Here is a 19,349-nt window from a genome sequence, read left to right as displayed (position 1 = left end):
TTTGCATGTGGTAATTTAAATGTGTATTCGTTATCATTCATGAAGTATATTGTTTCACTCATTTATTTAGTTTAATGTAATAATGGATCGGCCACCGGAACCTGGCTCTTATTTTGAAGTCCGTTCTGACGCGCTCGTACCGTAATACCGAGAGCGCGCGCGTACCGAGGACACCGTGCGGGCTTGGCTGCAGTGAAGAACGCGGGAGGCGCAGAGGAGAGAAGACTGAGTTGTTTTCTGACGGTCTGAGGTGAGTTTGAGCTCCGGACCGACCAGTACGCGTTGTTCCTCCCCGCAGCGGGCTCCCCGCCGCCGGGCTGCGGTGCCCCTCCCCCCGCAGAGCATCGCACATGTCCTCGCGGTGGAGCAGACGGTAACCCGCAGCAGCGGCCCTCTGGTGCTCCCGCGCCCGGTTCCTTTCACGCACAGCCGTTAACCCGCAGAGCCGGAGGAGGGTCCGTTCACCCCGGGGCTCGAAACTGAGTTTGTCCCGGTGTTTAAATTCACTGGTTTATTTATTTTTTATTAATTATTTGGTTTATTCTCGTGTGCGCGAGGGAGACGTGTCGTAGGAGTGGCCTTTCAGGAGCAACGTCGACGAAACCAGGAAGTAAACACCTGGTTCTTTTTAGGACACTTAGGGACGACAGTTTGGGCGAAAACTTAGGACACCTAGGACACTTAGGTAGGAAACTTAGGGAGGAAACCTGGGGAGGACACTAAGGAAGGACTCTTACGAGGACTTTTAGGGAAACACCAAGTAGGATGACAAGAGTGAAGGACAAAGTTGGCGGTAGACGTGTCGCTGCTTGTTGAAAACGTTCAGGAACTTTGTTGCCAAACCAGTTTTTCTTAAACACAGAAGCGCACAGGAAGTCATTACTCTCTCTCTCTCTCTCTCTCTCTCTCTCTCTCTCTCTCTCTCTCTCTCTCTCTCTCCAGCTTGCAGAGATGAGCAGTGGTGAGTGTTATAATTGTCACGGCTCTGGTCACTGGGCAAGGGAGTGTCCACACCAAGGACAAGATAAAGTTCACAGAAGTTACAGAGGTGAGCCTCTTATTTTATTATTAAAAGTGTTGAGCTGTTATCACAAACAACAATAACAACAACAACAACACAGTGGTTTGAGCCCTCAAGGTGCTAAAGTTCATGTTCTTAGTTACACTCTGACTCTGAGCATCATGTAAACCTGTGAAGTCATCCACAGAGGAGACATTTACTCTCTCTTTCTTTCTCTCTCTCTCTCTCTCTCTCTCTCTCTCTCTCTCTCTCTGTCTCTCTCTCTCTCTGTCTCTCTCTCTCTCTCTTTCCAGGCGCTGGAGACATTAAGTGTTATAATTGTCAGGGCTCTGGTCACTGTGCGAGGGACTGTCCACACGGCGGCAGAGGAGGGCACGGACATGTGAGAGCTCACAGAGGTGAGCCAATGTTACATTTTTATTTCACCATGAAAGGGTTCAGCTGTTCCCAACAACAACAACAACAACAACACTGTGGTTTAAACCCTCGAGGTGCTGAAGTTCATGCACTTAGTTCCTCTCTGACTCTGAGCAGATGGATTCAATAATGTGGTTTCAGTGCTTTGTGTTGCGTGATCTAGTTCAGCTAACTTGTGCTTTAACAAACATCACACACACACACACCTCTGTAATCAGTTTGTTTGTTTGTGTGTTTCAGATTCTGATCAGTTCTGTTATCGCTGCGGCGGGCACGGACACTTCGCCAGAGACTGTGAAAAAACTGAAGACGGTAAGAGGACACACATACATACATACACACACACACACACACACACACACACACACACACACACACACACTGTGCATAGTGTCCAGCAGGATAAACTTTCTCTACTAACCCATGACAACTCTTCACTAAAACCTAACTACAACTTTACTAGCACTAAACTATTCTACAACTGACCCCTGACTACAGGTTAGTCGGGGCGATGGGAGAAAAAAAATTACATTGGAAGCCAACTATCGATCTTTGATTCAATCAAAGCTTTTTGGTCCTAGAATAATAAAACTCAATTGCTTTTTCAGCCCTCTAAATGGTGCTCTGTTGTCTGGTGAGGTTCAGCAGAGGACCCTGAGAACACTTAGGGAGGACCCTTAGGAGAACTTTTAGGAAGGACACTTTGGACACCTATGTTGGACACGTAGGATACCTAGGGAGGACCCTTAGGACACTTTAAGGGAGGACACTATAGGGAGGACACTTTAAGGGGACACTTAAGGGGGGTACTTAGGAAGGACACTTTGGGAGCATACTTCAGAGGACTTTTAGGGAAAACACTTAGGGAGGACACTTATGTAGAAGACTTAGTTAGGACACTCATGGAGGACACTTCGGATACCTTGAAAAGGCCCTTAGGACACGTAGGGAGGACATTTAGGACACTTGTGGAGGACAAGAGTGATTGTTAGGAAGTTGGTCAAAACAAACATCGAGACATCGGAGAAAGAAAGTAGGAATGCACCGTCCGCGTTTAAATCAAACGCCTGGACTTCCTGTCACTCGTAGCGCCGCTGCTCGACACACAAGACAACGTTGGCCGTGTCAACTGGTGACTTTCCTGATAAACCCCGCCTCCTCTCCGTCAGTTTGTCAGGCGCAACATTTATGACAGCGTTGGTCAGTTTGTCCCATTTTGCTGCAATAAAACTTATTTGAAGTGAGACGAACGGACTGAAAACTTTTATCTTCGTAGATCAAATGTGTTGACAAAGCTTTCCTTTGGGGACAATTTGCGGTTGGAAAAAAAAATAATTATAAATCACAATATTCAACATATCGCAATGTATCGCAGTATCGTGATAATATTACATAATTGTGATATCGCAGTATCGTGATAATATTGTATCGGGATCTAAGTATCGCGATAATAACGTAGCAAGACTAAAGTATTGTGATAATATCGCAGTGAGACGTCCTCAGTCCTGGACTAAAGGACAAGTCGTTACGTTGTGATGTTCATGCATGAAGCTGTTGAAAGTGATGTCAGAGGACCAGAGAGAACCAAACCGTGTCCTAATCGATGACTCGTCCCTGCAGCCTGTTATAACTGCGGCACAACGGGTCACATCTCCAGAGACTGCCCGGAGCCCAAGAAGGAGCGAGAGCAGAAATGCTACAGCTGTGGGAAGGCTGGACACATGGCCAGAGACTGCCCCCACGGCACCGAGCAGAAATGCTACTGCTGCGGAGGCTACGGACACACCCAGAAATTCTGCGACATGGTCAAATGCTACAGGTAAACTAATGTCCAGGTAAACTAATACTGCAAGGAAATTAATGCTGCAGGTAAACTAATGTCCAGGTAAACTAATACTGCAAGGAAATTAATGCTGCAGGTAAACTAATGTCCAGGTAAACTAATGCTGCAAGGAAATTAATGCTGCAGGTAAACTAATACTGCAGGTAAACTAATGCTGCAGGGAAATTAATGCTGCAGGAAAACTAATACTACAGGGAAATTAATGCTACAGGTAAACTAATGCTACAGGTAAACTAATACTGCAGGTAAATTAATGCTGCAGGTAAACCAATAATACAGGTAAACTTACGCTGCAGGTAAACTAATACTACAGGTAAATTAATGCTGCAGGTAAACTAACGCTGCAGGTAAACTATAAACTACAGGTAAACTATGCACTACAGGTAAACTAACAGCTACAGGTAAACTAACAGCTACAGGTAAACTAACAGCTACAGGTAAACTAACAGCTACAGGTAAACTATACACTACAGGTAAACTAAGAGCTACAGGTAAACTTCAATTGCATGTAACATAATACAACAGGTAAACTAACTGCAGTGGAGGTAAATAAACAAAGAAGAACGTTTGGAGCCTCTTCAGTGTTTTACTTGCTGCTTCTGGAGTGAGTATATGTATGTTGCATGTGTTTGCAGGTGTGGGGAGATCGGCCATGTTTCGGTTGACTGCAGCAAGGTGTCGAACTCGCATGACCAGGCCAAGGACTGCACCGGCGAGGAAACCACCTAGCGCCTCATCTCTTGCCTCTTTATTCATTTCCTGTGATCCTCCTCTTCTCATTCGCCCAAAGGCCCGTCAGTCAGCCTCACAGCAGCCAATCAGAGCAGTTTCTTTCTTTTCAACACAGAGATTAACTTTATTTTCTTGTTCCGGTCCAAACCCAGTTTGTTGAAATAAATGTGGTAGGCCCCGCCTCCAGCAAACAGCCAATCACCTTGCAGGTCTGAAACCCTTCATCAACTCACAGGGAAACGAACCAGCCAATCAGATCAGGGCGCAGCCGACGACAAAAGCAGCGTTAATAATTCCTAAATTGAAGGTGCGTTTGGAACCAGACGCATCGACTCACCGACGAAGACAAAAGCTAATATTTTTTTAAATACACAATTTTAAATCTGGAGAGCTAATGTTTTCACAGGAAAATCCAAATGTTATTTTTGTATATCACTCGGAGCTTCTGTAAAAATGTAATGTGGTTGTACTGCAGACTGTAAGTTTAACCTGACAATAAAAACCATGGAGGAGGAAGACGACGGAGCCGTCCATTTATTTCACAAGACACCAAGAGAAGTTCGGACAGGATTTATTTAACTGTCATTTATAAATAATTACCAAGATGTCTTCAGAAAATACCTATTATTTTTGTTGCCTTTTAACAACAAGACATTGTGCTTTATTTACATCATACATTAAAGATGATTATTAATTCAAATATTTAAAAAAACAATTTTGATTAAATTATAGATTCAAAGTTATACATCAAAAAAGTAGAGGGCACATCCTCACGTTTTCTCTACTTGGAGGGAACCCAAGAGGGCACTTAATGTTTTCTCCACTGAAGTAAAAACTTGAAATACATTAAAATAAAACAATGAGTGGGATTAATTGATGAATGGGGATTATATAAAAGGCTTTAGTGTGTTAACTATGGGCCATTTCCTTTCTCCTCTAATCTGAAATTAGAGGTAAATTGGCTGATAAAGAAGTTTTGAAAGGGCTTTATTTTGGAAATCTAACATCAAAATGTCCTTTTCTCTGAGTGAGACATTGAGGAGGTCTACAATTAACCTGAAACTTTAGGTTGTCTTGGAAGAGGTACCTGGTGATATGCTTTTGATATTAGGTAATAGTGTTCACATAATGGAAATAAAACATGTTTGCATGTAGTAATGTAAAATGTTTTAATTATTATCATTCATTCAGAGTAATGTTTCACTCCATTTAGTTTAATTGAACGTATCTTTATCTACAGGAGTATTGACTGACCGTCACGTTCACCGGAACCTGGCTCTTATTTTGAAGTCCGTTCTGACGCGCTCGTACCGTAATACCGAGAGCGCGCGCGTACCGAGGACACGGCGCGGGCTTGGCTGCAGTGAAGAACGCGGGAGGCGCAGAGGAGAGAAGACTGAGTGGTTTTCTGACGGTCTGAGGTGAGTTTCAGCTCCGGACCGACCAGTACGCGTTGGTCCTCCCCGCAGCGGGCTCCCCGCCGCCGGGCTGCGGTGCCCCTCCCCCCGCGCCCGGTTCCCTTCACGCACAGCCGTTAACCCGCAGAGCCGGAGGAGGGTCCGTTCACCCCGGGGCTCGAAACTGAGTTTGTCCCGGTGTTTAAATTCACTGGTTTAGTTATTATTTAATTATTTGGTTTGTTCTCGTGTGCGCGAGGCAGACGTGTCGTAGGAGTGGCCTTTCAGGAGCAACCGACGAAACCAGGAAGTAAACACTTCGTTCTTTTTAAGCTTTATTTAAAAAAAGTATCAGTTTAATGAAACTTCACTCCATGTTTGTTGAGACGCCGAGGACACTTAGGGAGGACACTTAGGACTCTAGGAGGACACTTCGGTAAGACACTTAAGACACTTAGGGAGGACATAAGACACTTAGGGAGGACATAAGACACTTAGGGAGGACACTTAGGACTCTAGGAGGACACTTCGGTAAGACACTTAAGACACTTAGGGAGGACACTTAAGACACTTAGGGAGGACACTTAAGACACTTAGGGAGAACATAAGACACTTAGGGAGGACACTTAAGACACTTAGGGAGGACACAAGACACTTAGGGAGGACATAAGACACTTAGGGAGGACACTTAAGACACTTAGGGAGGACACTTTAGACACTTATGGAGGACAAGAGCAAACAACAAAGTTGGTCGACACAAGTTTTATTTAATCATTAAATCCCCCGTTTGTCTCTCAGCTGATGAGAGAAATCAGAAAACACCTGAGCACCTGAACGCACCACACGTGTCATGTGCTCTAGAGACACAGAGGACATCTTTAAAAGAAAGTAACTTATGTAAAACTGTGAAGAGATCCACAGAGGAGACATTTACACTGCTTGTCTGTCTGTCTCATTATGTCTCTGTCTGTCTTTCTGTCTCTCTCATTATGTCTTTGTCTGTCTGTCTGTCTGTCCAGCTGTTGCAGAGATGAGCAGTAATGAGTGTTACAGTTGTGGCGTCAGAGGTCATCGGGCGAGGGACTGTCCAACCGGCGGTGCACAAATAAAAAATAGAGCTCGCAAAGGTGAGCCAGTATTACGTTTTAATTTAAAAAGAGTTCAGCTGTTCTCACAACACTGTGTACTCCGTGACTTTCTGCCTGAACATATGTTGGAATGCTGAAAGCTTGAAGTTGAAACATTGGAAAGAAATAGCAAAAGAAATAGCTAAAAAAAAAAATAGCTGAAAATGCAAACTACCTGCTGAAAAGTGTTGAAGCCCAAAAGCACTGAATAATATAATCAGCAGCAGTAGAAGTATCAGTGATGAAGTAGAAGAAAAAAACTGTTTCACCAACAGTAGAAGTAGCAGCAGCAGCAGCAGCAGCAGCAGCAGCAGTAGTAGTAGTAGTAGTAGTAGTAGTAGTAGTAGTAGTAGAGTACCTTTTCAGGATTACAGCAGCAAACAGTTTGTTGCAGCAGTAGTAGTATTACCACTTGCAATAGTAGTAGCAGTTGGAGTAGTAATATTTGAAATATTAGCAGCAGTAGTCACAGTATTTGTGAGCATTAAGTATTTAATAAAGAAATTCTCATTTGAGCTTCATGTCAAGATACAGTTAAATCATGGGGCTTTTATTTTGAAAGAGTGGACAACTCATCTAAGACTGCATCTGTGTCACTGGTTGTTATGGTGATGCCACGTGCTCAGAGCTGCAATAAACACTAATTTTAAAGTCAGGAAAATAAAACAAACAGTTACATTTAAAAGTTGAAATGGTGGCTGTAGCTGAGAGTATGCTGCGATTTTTAAGCTTTTAAGAAGTTTCAGAGGATTTGAAGGTGATCTCCATCTTTCATAAAAGCTTTAAATCGTTTTGGAGGGAGAATGAACATGAAGCAGAGGGTGGACTTCCTCTCGCTTTCAGGCGGCAGCAACCAATTGTGTGAATCTGTTTCATTCCATCAACCTACGTCTTTAACGAGCACAAGATTTCTTACATTTTCATTGTTAAATGATGCATGAAGTGTAAAAATTTAGGAATTATTGACAAAATATGTTTTTTTCTCTATTGTGCTCTGACGATGACGTCACGGACTCTGAGCAGTGCAACACACAACCTTTTGTAAAGACAGAAATGGTCCAAAAAAAATAGCATAAGTGAAAACTGACATTTCGAAAAGTATAAAAGATAGACAAACTCTGAAGTATACAGTAATGCCTGAAGGTTTTGTCAACATTTGAAAGTTTAAATGGTGTATGTAGCTGAAAGTTTGCTACATTTTGAAGCTTTTAAAGTTTACGCAGATTTGAAGATTTTCTCAATAGGATTCCATTAAAAAAATAAGTCATAAAAAGCTTAATAATTACAAAAGTTGAAAAGTTTGACATATGAAAAGTCATAACCCGCGTCTCCTTAAGGAGCTGAACATTTTGAAACCTGAATGGATTCTGTAGCTGAAAATATGAAGAAGAAGATCTGCAAAATACATACAGAAGAAATCGTGAAATAGTTGAATAAAGATGTGTTGAGTGATCTACTGCTTTAATAAACATTACAGACACACCTGTAATCGATGTTTTTGTGCGTTTCAGATCAGAGCTGTTATCGCTGTGGGGAGTACGGACACCTGGCCAACAACTGTGAACAGACTGAAGACGGTGAGAGGACACACACACACACACACGCATAGTGTCCAATGGGATCCAGCTTTCTTTACCAAACCGTGTCCTAATGGATGACTCGTCCCTGCAGTCTGTTATAACTGCCACAAAACAGGCCACATCTCCAGAGACTGCCCGGAGCCCAAGAGTGAGCGAGAGCAGCTGTGCCACAACTGTAACAACGCCGGACACAAGGCCAGAGACTGCCCCCAAGCCAGCAAGCAGGAATGTTACACCTGTGGGAAGCCCGGACACCGAGCCAGAGACTGCAGCCAAGCCAACAAGCAGGAATGCTACTGCTGTAAAGGCTTCGGACACATCCAGAGATACTGCGACAAGGTTGAATGCAAAAGGTAAACTAGTAGCTACAGGTAAACTACCAGCTACAGGTAAACTACCAGCTACAGGTAACATAACATTAGAGGTAAACTACCAACTACAGCTAAACTACCAACTACAGGTAAACTAACACTTCAGGTAAACAACAGGTAAACTAACGGCTGCAGGTAAACTTAATTTGCCTGTAAAGTAATGCGACAGGTAATATAATACAACAGGTAATATAATACAACAAGGAAAACTAACTGCAGTGGAGGTAAATAAAGCAAAAAAGTACGGTTCAGTTTAGTTTGGAGCCTCTTTGGTGTGTTTTACTTGCTGGTTCTGGAGTGACACCAGTGTTGGCTTTGCATGTGTTTGCAGGTGTGGGGAGATCGGCCATATTGCGATAGACTGCAGCAAGGTGTTGGAGTCGGAGGAGAACTGCCATGACCAAGGGAATCCGGTTGACCTGTCCAATGAGGACAGCGATGAGGAAACTCCCTAGCGCCTTAGCTCTTCCCTCTTTATTCATTTCCTGTGATCCTCTTCTCATTGGCGCAGAGGCCTGTCAGTCAGCCTCACAGCAGCCAATAGGACCAGGTGGAGGAAGGAGCCTTAAAAAAATAAAATAATTTCTTCTGCTTTTTTTTAAATACATAACTGAATTTGGGGCTTTTAGTTTGGTATTGGTGTCATGATGTGCAAATAATCCTTTATGCCTTTTTCATTGGCTGAGAGAGTAGAGTAACATGTTTAGCTCCTCCCCTTTGTCGCCAAGGGTGCTTATGAAACAGCCAATCACCTCGCAGGTCTGAAACAGGGAAACGAACCAGCCAATCAGATCAGGGCACAGCAGACAAAAAAAGCAGCATCGATAATTCCTAAATTAAAGGTGCGTTTGGAATCAGACGGATGGACTCAGCAGCAAAGACAAAAACACTAATATATTTTTTAAATGTTTTAAGTCCGGAGGGCTAATGTTTTTACGAGAAAATCTAAATGTTATTTTTGTATATCACTCAGAGCTTCTGTAAAAATGTAATGTGGTTGTACTGCAGACTGTAAGTTTACAATAAAAACTATGGAGAAGGAAGACGACTGAGCAATCAATTTATTTCACAAGACGGCAAGAGAAGTTCAGACAGGATTTATTTAACTGTCATTTACAAATAATTACCAACATGTTTTCAGAAAATAACTTTTATTTTTGTTGACTTTTAACAACAAGACATTGTGCTTTACATGAATCAATCGGATAAAATTGAAAGAGTTATAAATAAAAGAAAATAGTCTTGTTATAAATAATACAATGTCTATATACAAGCAAATTGTAAACATAAATAAATAATGCAAAACAAGTTTTGAACGTTAACATTTTAATGTATTTGTTTTATTAATAAAAAAATAAAGTTTTTATTCTCATCTATTTCATTTTATTTAAATTTAATTCATTTAATTTTATGTTTCTTTGATATGTTTTCATTTTTTGTCATGTTACTGTATTTATCTATTTACACATATATAGATATATATTTTTACAAATATTCCTGTATTTTTATTTTATTTTTTGTTTTTTATATTATTTTAGTTTATTTCTACATGTTGTAATATGTCATCATGCTGGAAGGCGGGAGATTAAAACCTCCTCCAGTAGGTGGCGGTAACGGTTTGATAAACACGTCACGAAACCGGAAACGGGAGAAGAAACTTCCAGAGTCTTTCCGGTTTGTGCGTCGCCGCGTTTTGAGGTCCCCACAGTTCTTCTTCCCCACGAACGGATTCTTCGTAAACGCATAAAAAGCAGCAACAAAAATGGTGAGCCGCTTTATTTAACATTTACACACAAATAGTTAATAAATATCCAGCCGATGGAAAGCTTCGAGCCTTTTAAACCGGAACTGTATTTATTAACACATCATAAACACCGCAGGGCTCTGGCTCTCAGAAGTTACATGTTTTTGAATCGAGTCTGGTTCAGTCTTAAAGTTAGTGGCTTCCGGTTTGGATTCTAAATGTACTAATTCATCCTTTGAGCATTTTATTTAATTAAACAACACAATTATTGTCACAAAAAGACTATATTTAATACTAATGCAATAATACTGTATGTATGTATGATGTTATTATAACTGGTGTTCTTTTCCACAGGCCCGTAACGCTGAGAAGGCCATGTGAGTATTTAATATACTTTAATATTTACGCACACATGTATAATTACTTTTGTATATTTAAATGTTCAATCTAACAGCTGCTTTCATTTATCTGTAGCTTTTCTTGATTGACCTTTGTTTTATTGAACAACATTGAAACTTATTATTTTGCTCGACCAATACTTGTCCGATAAATTAGGTGATTGATCATCGTAATAGTTGATCAACGTGAGTAAAGTAACTTCAGGAAAACGACCAGGTCACAAGGTTCTGCTGACGTTCTGCCGTCTTTAACTGTGTTCCTCCTCCGTGTCTCATCAGGACGGCTCTGGCTCGGTTCAGAAATGCTCAGCTGGCCGAGGGAAAAGTCAAGGTGCGGTTCTACTGTTCTACCTTCGTTACTGTGCAGTTGCTACCTGTATAATGACGTTCACCTGTATGAGGATATTCACCTGTCTTCACCTGTCTGCAGGAGAGGAGACCTTTTCTGGCTTCAGAGTGCAGTGAACTGCCGAAAGCAGAGAAATGGAGACGACAGGTAAACACTCTACAGACTCAACTATTTGCTCCAACCTGAGAGTCGAGGTTGACTTACCTCTCTTGCTCTCTCTGTATGTGTGTCTTTGTGTGTGTGTGTGTGTGTGTGTGTGTGTGTGTTCCAGATCATCAGTGAGATCTCAAAGAAGGTGGCTCAGATCCAGAACGGTGAGTATATTTTATGTGTGTGTGTATTTATTTTAGAAAGATTATAAACACTCTGAACTGTGTGCCATTTGATCTCTGTTTGTGTCTCTGTCCCGCCTTGTCTTCATCCTCCTGTCCCGTCATGTCTGTCTTTAGCTGGTCTCGGGGAGTTCAAGATTCGGGATCTGAATGATGAGATCAACAAGCTGCTGAGGGAGAAAGGTCACTGGGAGGTCCGCATCAAAGAGTTGGGAGGACCGGACTACGCGGTAAATAAACACAGTGTGTGTGTGTCATCGAGGACCCGTTAGTGAGGCACGTTCACTGACGGTGTGTTTTTTTTCCCAGCGAGTCGGTCCGAGGATGTTGGATCACGAGGGGAAGGAGGTTCCAGGAAATCGAGGATATAAATACTTTGGCGCGGCCAGAGACCTGCCGGGGGTCAGAGAGCTGTTCGAGAAGGAGCGTACGTAAACGCCTCGTCTTCGCAGTTCAATACATCGAACCTGTCGGTGTGCTGTTGTCTGATTGGTCCTCTCTGATCATGTGACTCACAGCTTCCCCGGCGATGAGGAAGACGAGGGCCGACCTGATGAAAGAAGTGGACGCGGAGTATTACGGCTACAGAGACGAAGACGACGGAGTGCTGCTTCCTCTGGAGGCTCAGTACGAGAAACAAGGTTTGTTCGATTATTTTTACATTCAGATTAATGTATTGTACACCGCCAGATTATTTTATAATTTATGTATTTAAATTATTTCTGTGTGATTTTGCCAGATTATTTTCAGGCTTTAAAGACGTAGCTTTAGCCACTAAACGACACACTATGCTACTACGCTACCCGTTTTTCGCCTTCAAAATAAAAGCAACTTATCTCAAAACTTGAAACCAGATCAATACAAATGTTTCTTCTGGTGCCTGTTCACAACAAAAGCCTGCAATACACTAGTTTTTACTTAATTATTGAATTTACCGCATAATGCGTTTAATCGCCGAAAAATCATGCGATTAATTCGTTTTAAAAATTTAAACTTTGCCCTAATAAATATATATTTAAAATGAGATTATGTGTGCTTAGCTTTGTTGGAGGCGGTGCAGAAGTGGAGAACGGAGAGAGAGTCTCGTCTGTCGGGAGAAAAGCAACCAGAGGAAGAGGAGGAAGAGAGCATCTACGCGGTCCACAAGGAAGAGGTGAACTGTCCCTTTAAATCCCAAAGGTGTTGAAGAAAAGTAGAATTATTTGTATTACTGTAAACATGCTGGATGCGGACAATCAAACATACCGGTTGTAGCTGACTTTCATCAACACTGTCTGGGCGTTTTGGGGGGAAAAAAAGTTGCTGATGAACAAATTGATTAATTGATATCTATAACTTTATTTTTAGCAGGTTTATGAACAGTTGTGGAGATGGGCGACGCTATCTGTGCAACTTCCTGTCACTGAGGTGTGTTTGTTTTTCTGTGTGTGTGTGCGCGCAGCCTGATGAGGAGGAGAGCCGGGAGGAGCTAGAGGGAGAAGAGGGGGGAGTCACCTTCATCGCACACGTACCTGTTCCCTCACAGAAAGAGGTGAGACACACACACACACACACACACACACACATTTGTCTTTTTTTATACATGTGAGGACCGTTGTTTATATAACAAGACCTCGAGATGTAGATGTTGTATAGAAGTCTATGCTTTAAGTGTTGAAGCTGCATTCTCTCTCCTGACCACCAGGGGACGACTCCTCTGATTGTATAGAAGTCTATGCTTCATGTATTAAACCTGCATTCTCTCTCCTGCCCACAAGGGAGGTGACTCCACTAGGGAGGCGACTCCTCTGGTTGTATAGAAGTCTATATAACTGACTCTACTTCTCTCTTAATGTATTCCCTCAGTAAACATTGTAAATATGAGTTTGTGTCAATCTCAAGTTTCAAGTCTTCTTCTATACAGCATGATGTTCATTTAGTAAATTATGATCATTTAGAGTCAAACAGACCAGAAAGCAGTGGACGCTTTAGGGGCGGGGCTACAAAGTGTCGCTGCCAGAGACGTAGTCGTTTGTCTCGTCTAGAAAATAAATACTGCAGTTCTTAAAATGGCCACTTGAGGCTGCCTCCTAAAGCGAGTCCATCCCCATAGACCTCCATGTTAAAATGCCCAACTTTATATTAGAAATAAACAAGTTTACAAGCTGGTGCAAAAAAACAAAACATTTTGGTCTTGATGGCTGCTCTTCTCAATCGGGGGCGGGTCTTCTTTGAGTGACATGTGGGTGTCGAGGAGTTTTATGCTCTTGTTACCTGTGTGCTCCATGAGATACACATCGGCCTCTCTTTCTACTTCAACGTTTAAACCGTCCTGAAGTATTGCAGAAATGTCCTCACAGCGCTCTGTCCGTCTCTCAGGTGGAGGAGGCCCTCGTCAGGAGGAAGAAGATGGAGTTGTTGCAGCGTTACGCCAGCGAGACTCTTCAGGCTCAGAGTCAGGCGGCCAGAACTCTGCTGGGAGTGTAAACCAGTCTGTCTGTCCTGTAAACCAGTCTGTCTGTTGATGTAAAACTTCTTTTTTTTCATTACTCTGTTTCTTAATAAAACGTTCTGCAGCTCAATTTGTTGTTCTTGTCGTGTTTTGTTGGTTTTAAGAGGTCAGAGAACCTGAACACCAGAAACCGTTCTGAATGAATGAATGTTTGTCGAAGGACACTGAAGGCCGAATCCTACTTTAAAACCTTGAATATAAGATACATGATGACATCACCAGAATGCCTTCATAGATAATAACAATGAAAAACATTTTGTTCGTGACGGTGGCCTCAAAATTGTCTGTCTTTCTCTGTCACTGTCTTTCAGGCCTCTTGCATTGTCCACTTCCTCTGTCCGTGTCTCCTCATGTGGTTTCAGTCTGGCGTGCTGATTGGTTGATTGGTGGCAGCATTCTGCAGCATGTGATTGGCTGATTAATGGCTGCATGTGATGTCATGTGAGGAGAAAACTGCCGTCAGCCGCATTCAATCAGGCAGAGTAACTGTGTGTGTGTGTGTGTGTGTGTGTGTGTGTGTGCGGATGTGTGTGTGTGAAGCCCCGCCCCGTGATGAAGCCACATCTCAGTAAGTATAAATGAGCAGCAGACGGCTCGTCTTTGACAGACAGACAGGCGTCATGTGGTGTCGAGGTTTCCTGCGGCAGACGGTCCGATCCATGTCGACCAGCAGACAGGTCTGTGTGTGTGTATGTGTGTGTTTGTGTACTATTGTGGGGCTCATTGACTTTAAGGAGACCTACCGTGTGGGGACCGGACCATCGTCCCCATGAGGTTTCAGGGGACTCGGTCACGTGTCCTCAGTGACCTTTCAGCTGCTCGTCACCTTTTAGTTTGACATCCAAAACAAAATTTTAATGAACTTCCAAACTTGATTTTATGATAATATTTGTAATAATTAGTAACGGGTTGGACAGAAAGTTTCTAAAAACATCTACAGCAGTCAGATGTCCACAACGAAACTATTAGGCGGGAAAAACATAAAAGTGATGGAATCATGATTTACAATAATAATCAATGTCTGGAGATAGTCTAAAAATGTCATTCATGAAAAAGTTCCTTCTTAATTATATGTTTGTGTGTAATCTATCTATCTATCTATCTATCTATCTATCTATCTATCTATCTATCTATCTATCTATCTATATATATATATATATATATATATATATATATATATATATATATATATAATGTTTGTGTAAAGTAATAGTTTTAGTGGCTTCTCCTGTCTTGTAAGACTGATTTGTGTTTTCTTTAATTGGAACGTTGTTGAGTTTAATTTAATAAGTACAAATAAAATTGGTTGTGTGTGTGTGTGTGTGTTATTACCCAAGTATGATAGAACTAGAGTTGTTTAAATAAATCATTAATTAAAACTGATCTTGTTTTAAAAACATAATAATCTGGATGTTTTTCTCCTTTATTATATTGATTTAAATTATGTCGTTCTGTAAAATAAAAAGTTCAAAAATAAATATCTCCTTTCAAAGTCTGTCATCCCTCCCTATTTAAAAAAAAAATCCAGGACAGACATCTGTTGGATATTTAATACTGATAAAAGAATGGAGGGTTTGAAGAAGTCATATAGACGAGAGCAGTGCAGCGAAACGTTATTCTTTGACATATGAAGCAAAGGGATTGGAGCTGAAATATAGGGACACGCAAATACAAAATATACACATACATATGTGAATATATATAGATAATGTTTATTATCTATATATATATATATATATATATATATATATATATATATATATGTATATATATATATATATATATATATATATATATATGTATGTATGTATGTATGTATGTGTGTGTGTGTGTGTGTGTGTGTAATAATATTAATTATTATATATATTATAATAATCTATATTATTATTTATTCATTACTGCTTTGTTTACTTGATTACCTGGATGACAGTAGGTATGTTCTCTCTCTCACCTGTCTGTCTCGTCCGTCTCGTCCGTCTCCATCAGGCGGGCATCCTCTTCGACGTGGACGGCGTCCTGCTTCGCGGCGGCTCGTTGATTCCGGCCGCTCGACGAGCTTTCCGGAAGCTTCTGGACCGAAACAACAATTTCCTGTTTCCCGTCGTCTTTGTCACCAACGCCGGAAGCTGTCAGAGGCGTCACAAGGCCCAGCAGCTGTCCCGCCTGCTGGAGGTCCAGGTAGGAAAGACAGGAGGAAGAACAGACAGACAGGTTGGAAAGAGACAAAAGAAGATAAACATTTGGACGCGTAGACAAAGAGACAGACAAACGTGTTTCCTTTCAGGTTATAATCTTGGTTCATCTCTGTTCTTTAGACAAATTTAATCACTGATTTAACTCTCTCTCCCTAGATCGCCCCGGAGCAGGTGGTTCTTTCCCACAGTCCTTTGCAAATGCTGAAGACTTTTCATGATAAATGCGTCCTGGTGTCTGGACAGGGACCGGTGACGGACATCGCCAACACGTGTCCTTTTTGAACAAGACATTAATTCGTACTGAACGTGCTGCAACCGAGCCAGCGAGTTTGTCTTTGTGATGACAGTTTTACACTCTGAACCGCATTCTCGTCTCGATTCTCGTGTTTGAGGCCTTGACCGTCTCCTCAGTTTGGGTTTTCAGAAGGTCGTGAGTGTCGAGCAACTCAGAGAACATCACCCCCTGCTGGACATGGTGGACCACAATAGGAGACCCAAACTACCTGTGAGTAGCGTCTACCTGTGACAGAGGACGGGTAACGTCCAGGTCTCGGACAGCAGCTCAGTAATCCAACCGTATTTTCTCTGTTTTAGTCGTCTCCTCTGGAGACTCTGCCCAAAATAGAAGGTAACTACACAGCCAATACACAACACACTGCTTATGCTTTCATGTCAACATTACTCAATATTTATTTACTTGATTAATGTTCTCCATGTTCAGGCTCCTCATTTCAAAAGTGATGTCACAATTTACCTTTGTCGAAGTAAAGTCTTTGTCAGATTTTTTTTATTTTGACTAAAATATAAAAAGAAACAAAAGAAATATATAAAAGAAAGAAAGCGCTACATAAATATTGAAAGGAAACATGTAAATGTGGTAAACTTTGCTAGAGTTTTACTCTATAAATAGGATAATGTAGACACCTAGCACTACAGATGGTCTTACATTTTAACTGATGATTTTTAAAATGTTAAAACCATAACTTTAGCCATTAAACGACGCACGAGACTTCCATTTTCTAATTTTCGCCTTCAAAATAAAAGCGCCTTATGTCAAAACAGGAAACCAGATACATTTTGCTTACGGCAGACAAAAACATGCAACAAAAGTAACAACAAAAATGATTGCCAAACAGTACTTACATGTTGATTTTATGTTTACTGGCTCTTATTTTGTGGACTAATCTTTGCTGACTTCCTGTGTCGCCGTAGCCATCATCTTGTTCGGAGAACCAATCCGATGGGAGACCAACCTGCAGCTGTTGATCGACGTGCTCCTGACCAATGGGAGTCCGGGTTGCGCGTACGATCCTCGGTTGCCGGCCCAGTTGCCGGTTCTCGCCTGCAACGTGGACCTGATGTGGATGGCTGAGGCCCCGTCACCGCGGTAAGCGACACACGACAGGAAGTTAGTGCAACCTCTCTGCGTCCAACGTCTACAGCCCCAGGTGCTCTGATCGTCCTTCAGGTGTTCACGCCGTTCAGTTTTGATCCTGCTTTATTGCCGCAGGTTTGGTCACGGGATGTTCCTGCTGTGCCTGGAGTCCGTCTACAGGAAGATGACGGGGCGAGAGCTTCAGTACCAGGGGCTGCTGGGAAAACCCAGCCTGCTGACATACCAGTACGCCGAGCACCTGCTCAGACTGCAGAACCACAACCACGAGCTCACCACCATCTACGCCATTGGGTAACACACCATCCATAACACCTTCTGCACTGTTAGTAACTAAACCATCTATAACACCTTCTGCTCTTTCTACCTACACCTTCTACGCTGTTGGTAACTGAACCGTCCATCACACCTTCTACACTGTTAGTAACACATCGTCCAGAACACCTTCTACAACTTCTACACCTTCTACGCAGTTGTTAACTAACCCATTCATAACACCTTCTACTCCCTCGACCTACGCCTTCTACGCTGTAGGTAACTAAACCGTCAATAACACCTTCTACACCTTCTATGCTGTTGATAACTAAATCGTCCATAACACCTTGTACCAACGCCTTCTACGCTGTTGGTTACTAAACCGTCCATAACACCTTCTACTCCTTCCTATAACCCCATTGATCTCCTCCATCCAGCAACCCAACCATCCATAACACCACCTACGCAGTGGGCTAACCAAATCCTCTTCTTCTTGTCTAGCGACAACGTGATGACTGATATCTACGGTGCTAATCTCTACAACCGCTACCTGGGTGAGCAGCATGCTGCGGTGGCGTCTACAACCAAGCTGGTGGCCCAGGGAACGGGGAGTCCGGTGACGATGGCGGTGCCGGAGGAGGAGCTTGTGTCTGCTGCTGCTCAGTGTCGCTCCATACTGGTCGGTCTTATGTATTTATTTGCTATATTTGCAATGATAACTTTAAAATCCACCACGTTAGCGTTTGAGCTCTGGGTACACGGTGACCTCACAGTAAAATCATAGCAGCGTCAGTACATTGAAGTCTGACGGGTCAGAAACGAGATGTTCGTGCAGGTCTCGCTGACCCTCTGATAGTAACTAGTTGTAATAACGTCTGTCACTAACACGGAGCTGCTCTGTCTATCCACAGGTGTGCACAGGTGTCTATAACCCTCGCTCCCCGTTGCCCAACGACCTCAGCGATGCGATCCCAGAAGCCGCGTTCCACGGTCACAGAGACCTGGCGCTGGAGCGCGACCTGGTGGAGCCGAATCACGTGGTGGAGGACGTGGAGGCCGCAGTTGATCTACTGCTGCAGCAGGAGAATGCCGTTATCTCTGACCTCTGACCTCTGTCCTCTTGATGGGTCCCGGATAACACACTGCTGGTTGTCTATGCTTCATGTGTTAAAGCTGCATTCTCTCTCCTGACCACCAGTGGTGCCTCCTCTGGTTGTATAGAAGTCTATGCTTCATGTGTTAAAGCTGCCTTCTATCTCCTGAGCACCAGGGGGCGACTCCTCTGGTTGTATAGAAGTCTATATAAATGACTCTACTTCTCTCTTGATGTATTCCCTCAGTAAACATTGTAAACATGAGTTTATGTCTCAATCTCTAGTTTCAAGTCTTCTTCTATACAGCATGATGTTCATTTAGTAAATTATGGTCATTTAGAGTCAAACAGACCATAAATCAGGGGACGCTTTAGGGCTTGGCTTAATATGATTGACAGGTCGCTACAAGAGACATATACTACATCACTCCCCCACACTCCAAATATGATAACTTCCGGCGTTCGTTTGCAAAAAGAAACATATTGTAAAATGTTGATCTTGAGGCTTCATAACCTCAATTCACAAACCAATGGTTGACATAACAATAAATACGTTAATTTCTTACATACAGTCTATCGATGGGCCCCCACAATCTGCAGGACGGGGGTCA

At 42.4% G+C, this 19,349-nt stretch overlaps 4 protein-coding genes across 7 annotated transcripts; all 4 read left to right on the top strand.

Annotated features, from left to right (window-relative positions):
- The first annotated feature begins 122 nt into the window (after positions 1-122).
- On the top strand, positions 123-4,525 carry LOC137795995 (CCHC-type zinc finger nucleic acid binding protein-like). The gene is made up of 6 exons (XM_068593623.1): positions 123-250; positions 943-1,048; positions 1,315-1,419; positions 1,679-1,750; positions 3,059-3,257; positions 3,917-4,525. The coding sequence occupies exons 2-6, from the start codon at positions 952-954 to the stop codon at positions 4,008-4,010; spliced, it is 567 nt and encodes a 188-aa protein (XP_068449724.1). The 5' UTR covers positions 123-250; positions 943-951; the 3' UTR covers positions 4,011-4,525.
- Positions 4,526-5,291: 766 nt separating this feature from the next.
- LOC137795996 (CCHC-type zinc finger nucleic acid binding protein-like) lies at positions 5,292-9,091 on the top strand. Of its 4 annotated transcripts, none has more exons than XM_068593626.1 (5): positions 5,292-5,434; positions 6,430-6,537; positions 8,049-8,114; positions 8,209-8,470; positions 8,820-9,091. In XM_068593626.1, exons 2-5 carry the CDS (start codon positions 6,441-6,443, stop codon positions 8,941-8,943), a joined length of 549 nt encoding a protein of 182 aa, XP_068449727.1. In that variant the 5' UTR covers positions 5,292-5,434; positions 6,430-6,440; the 3' UTR covers positions 8,944-9,091. The 4 variants fall into 4 exon arrangements, with proteins under 4 accessions (XP_068449727.1, XP_068449728.1, XP_068449726.1 ...); XM_068593627.1 differs by lacking the exon at positions 5,292-5,434 and adding an exon at positions 5,557-5,720; XM_068593625.1 differs by lacking the exon at positions 5,292-5,434 and adding an exon at positions 5,707-5,846.
- Positions 9,092-10,163: 1,072 nt separating this feature from the next.
- On the top strand, positions 10,164-13,862 carry isy1 (ISY1 splicing factor homolog). Its single transcript, XM_068594608.1, has 11 exons — positions 10,164-10,253; positions 10,587-10,609; positions 10,910-10,961; positions 11,061-11,126; positions 11,251-11,293; positions 11,429-11,541; positions 11,621-11,738; positions 11,830-11,952; positions 12,352-12,464; positions 12,753-12,842; positions 13,670-13,862. The coding sequence occupies exons 1-11, from the start codon at positions 10,251-10,253 to the stop codon at positions 13,775-13,777; spliced, it is 852 nt and encodes a 283-aa protein (XP_068450709.1). The 5' UTR covers positions 10,164-10,250; the 3' UTR covers positions 13,778-13,862.
- A 560-nt stretch (positions 13,863-14,422) lies between these two features.
- zgc:77375 (uncharacterized protein LOC402927 homolog) lies at positions 14,423-18,754 on the top strand. Its single transcript, XM_068594834.1, has 9 exons — positions 14,423-14,479; positions 15,789-15,980; positions 16,154-16,266; positions 16,409-16,502; positions 16,592-16,625; positions 17,210-17,384; positions 17,508-17,684; positions 18,147-18,324; positions 18,557-18,754. The coding sequence occupies exons 1-9, from the start codon at positions 14,423-14,425 to the stop codon at positions 18,752-18,754; spliced, it is 1,218 nt and encodes a 405-aa protein (XP_068450935.1).
- The last annotated feature ends 595 nt before the right edge of the window (positions 18,755-19,349 follow it).

The sequence above is a fragment of the Clinocottus analis genome, unplaced genomic scaffold (assembly GCF_023055335.1).
Source record: "Clinocottus analis isolate CAN_PGR_092001 unplaced genomic scaffold, fCliAna1.0.p SCAF_3, whole genome shotgun sequence".
NCBI lineage: Eukaryota > Metazoa > Chordata > Actinopteri > Perciformes > Cottidae > Clinocottus > Clinocottus analis.
This window is presented reverse-complemented; position numbering and strand designations above follow the sequence as displayed.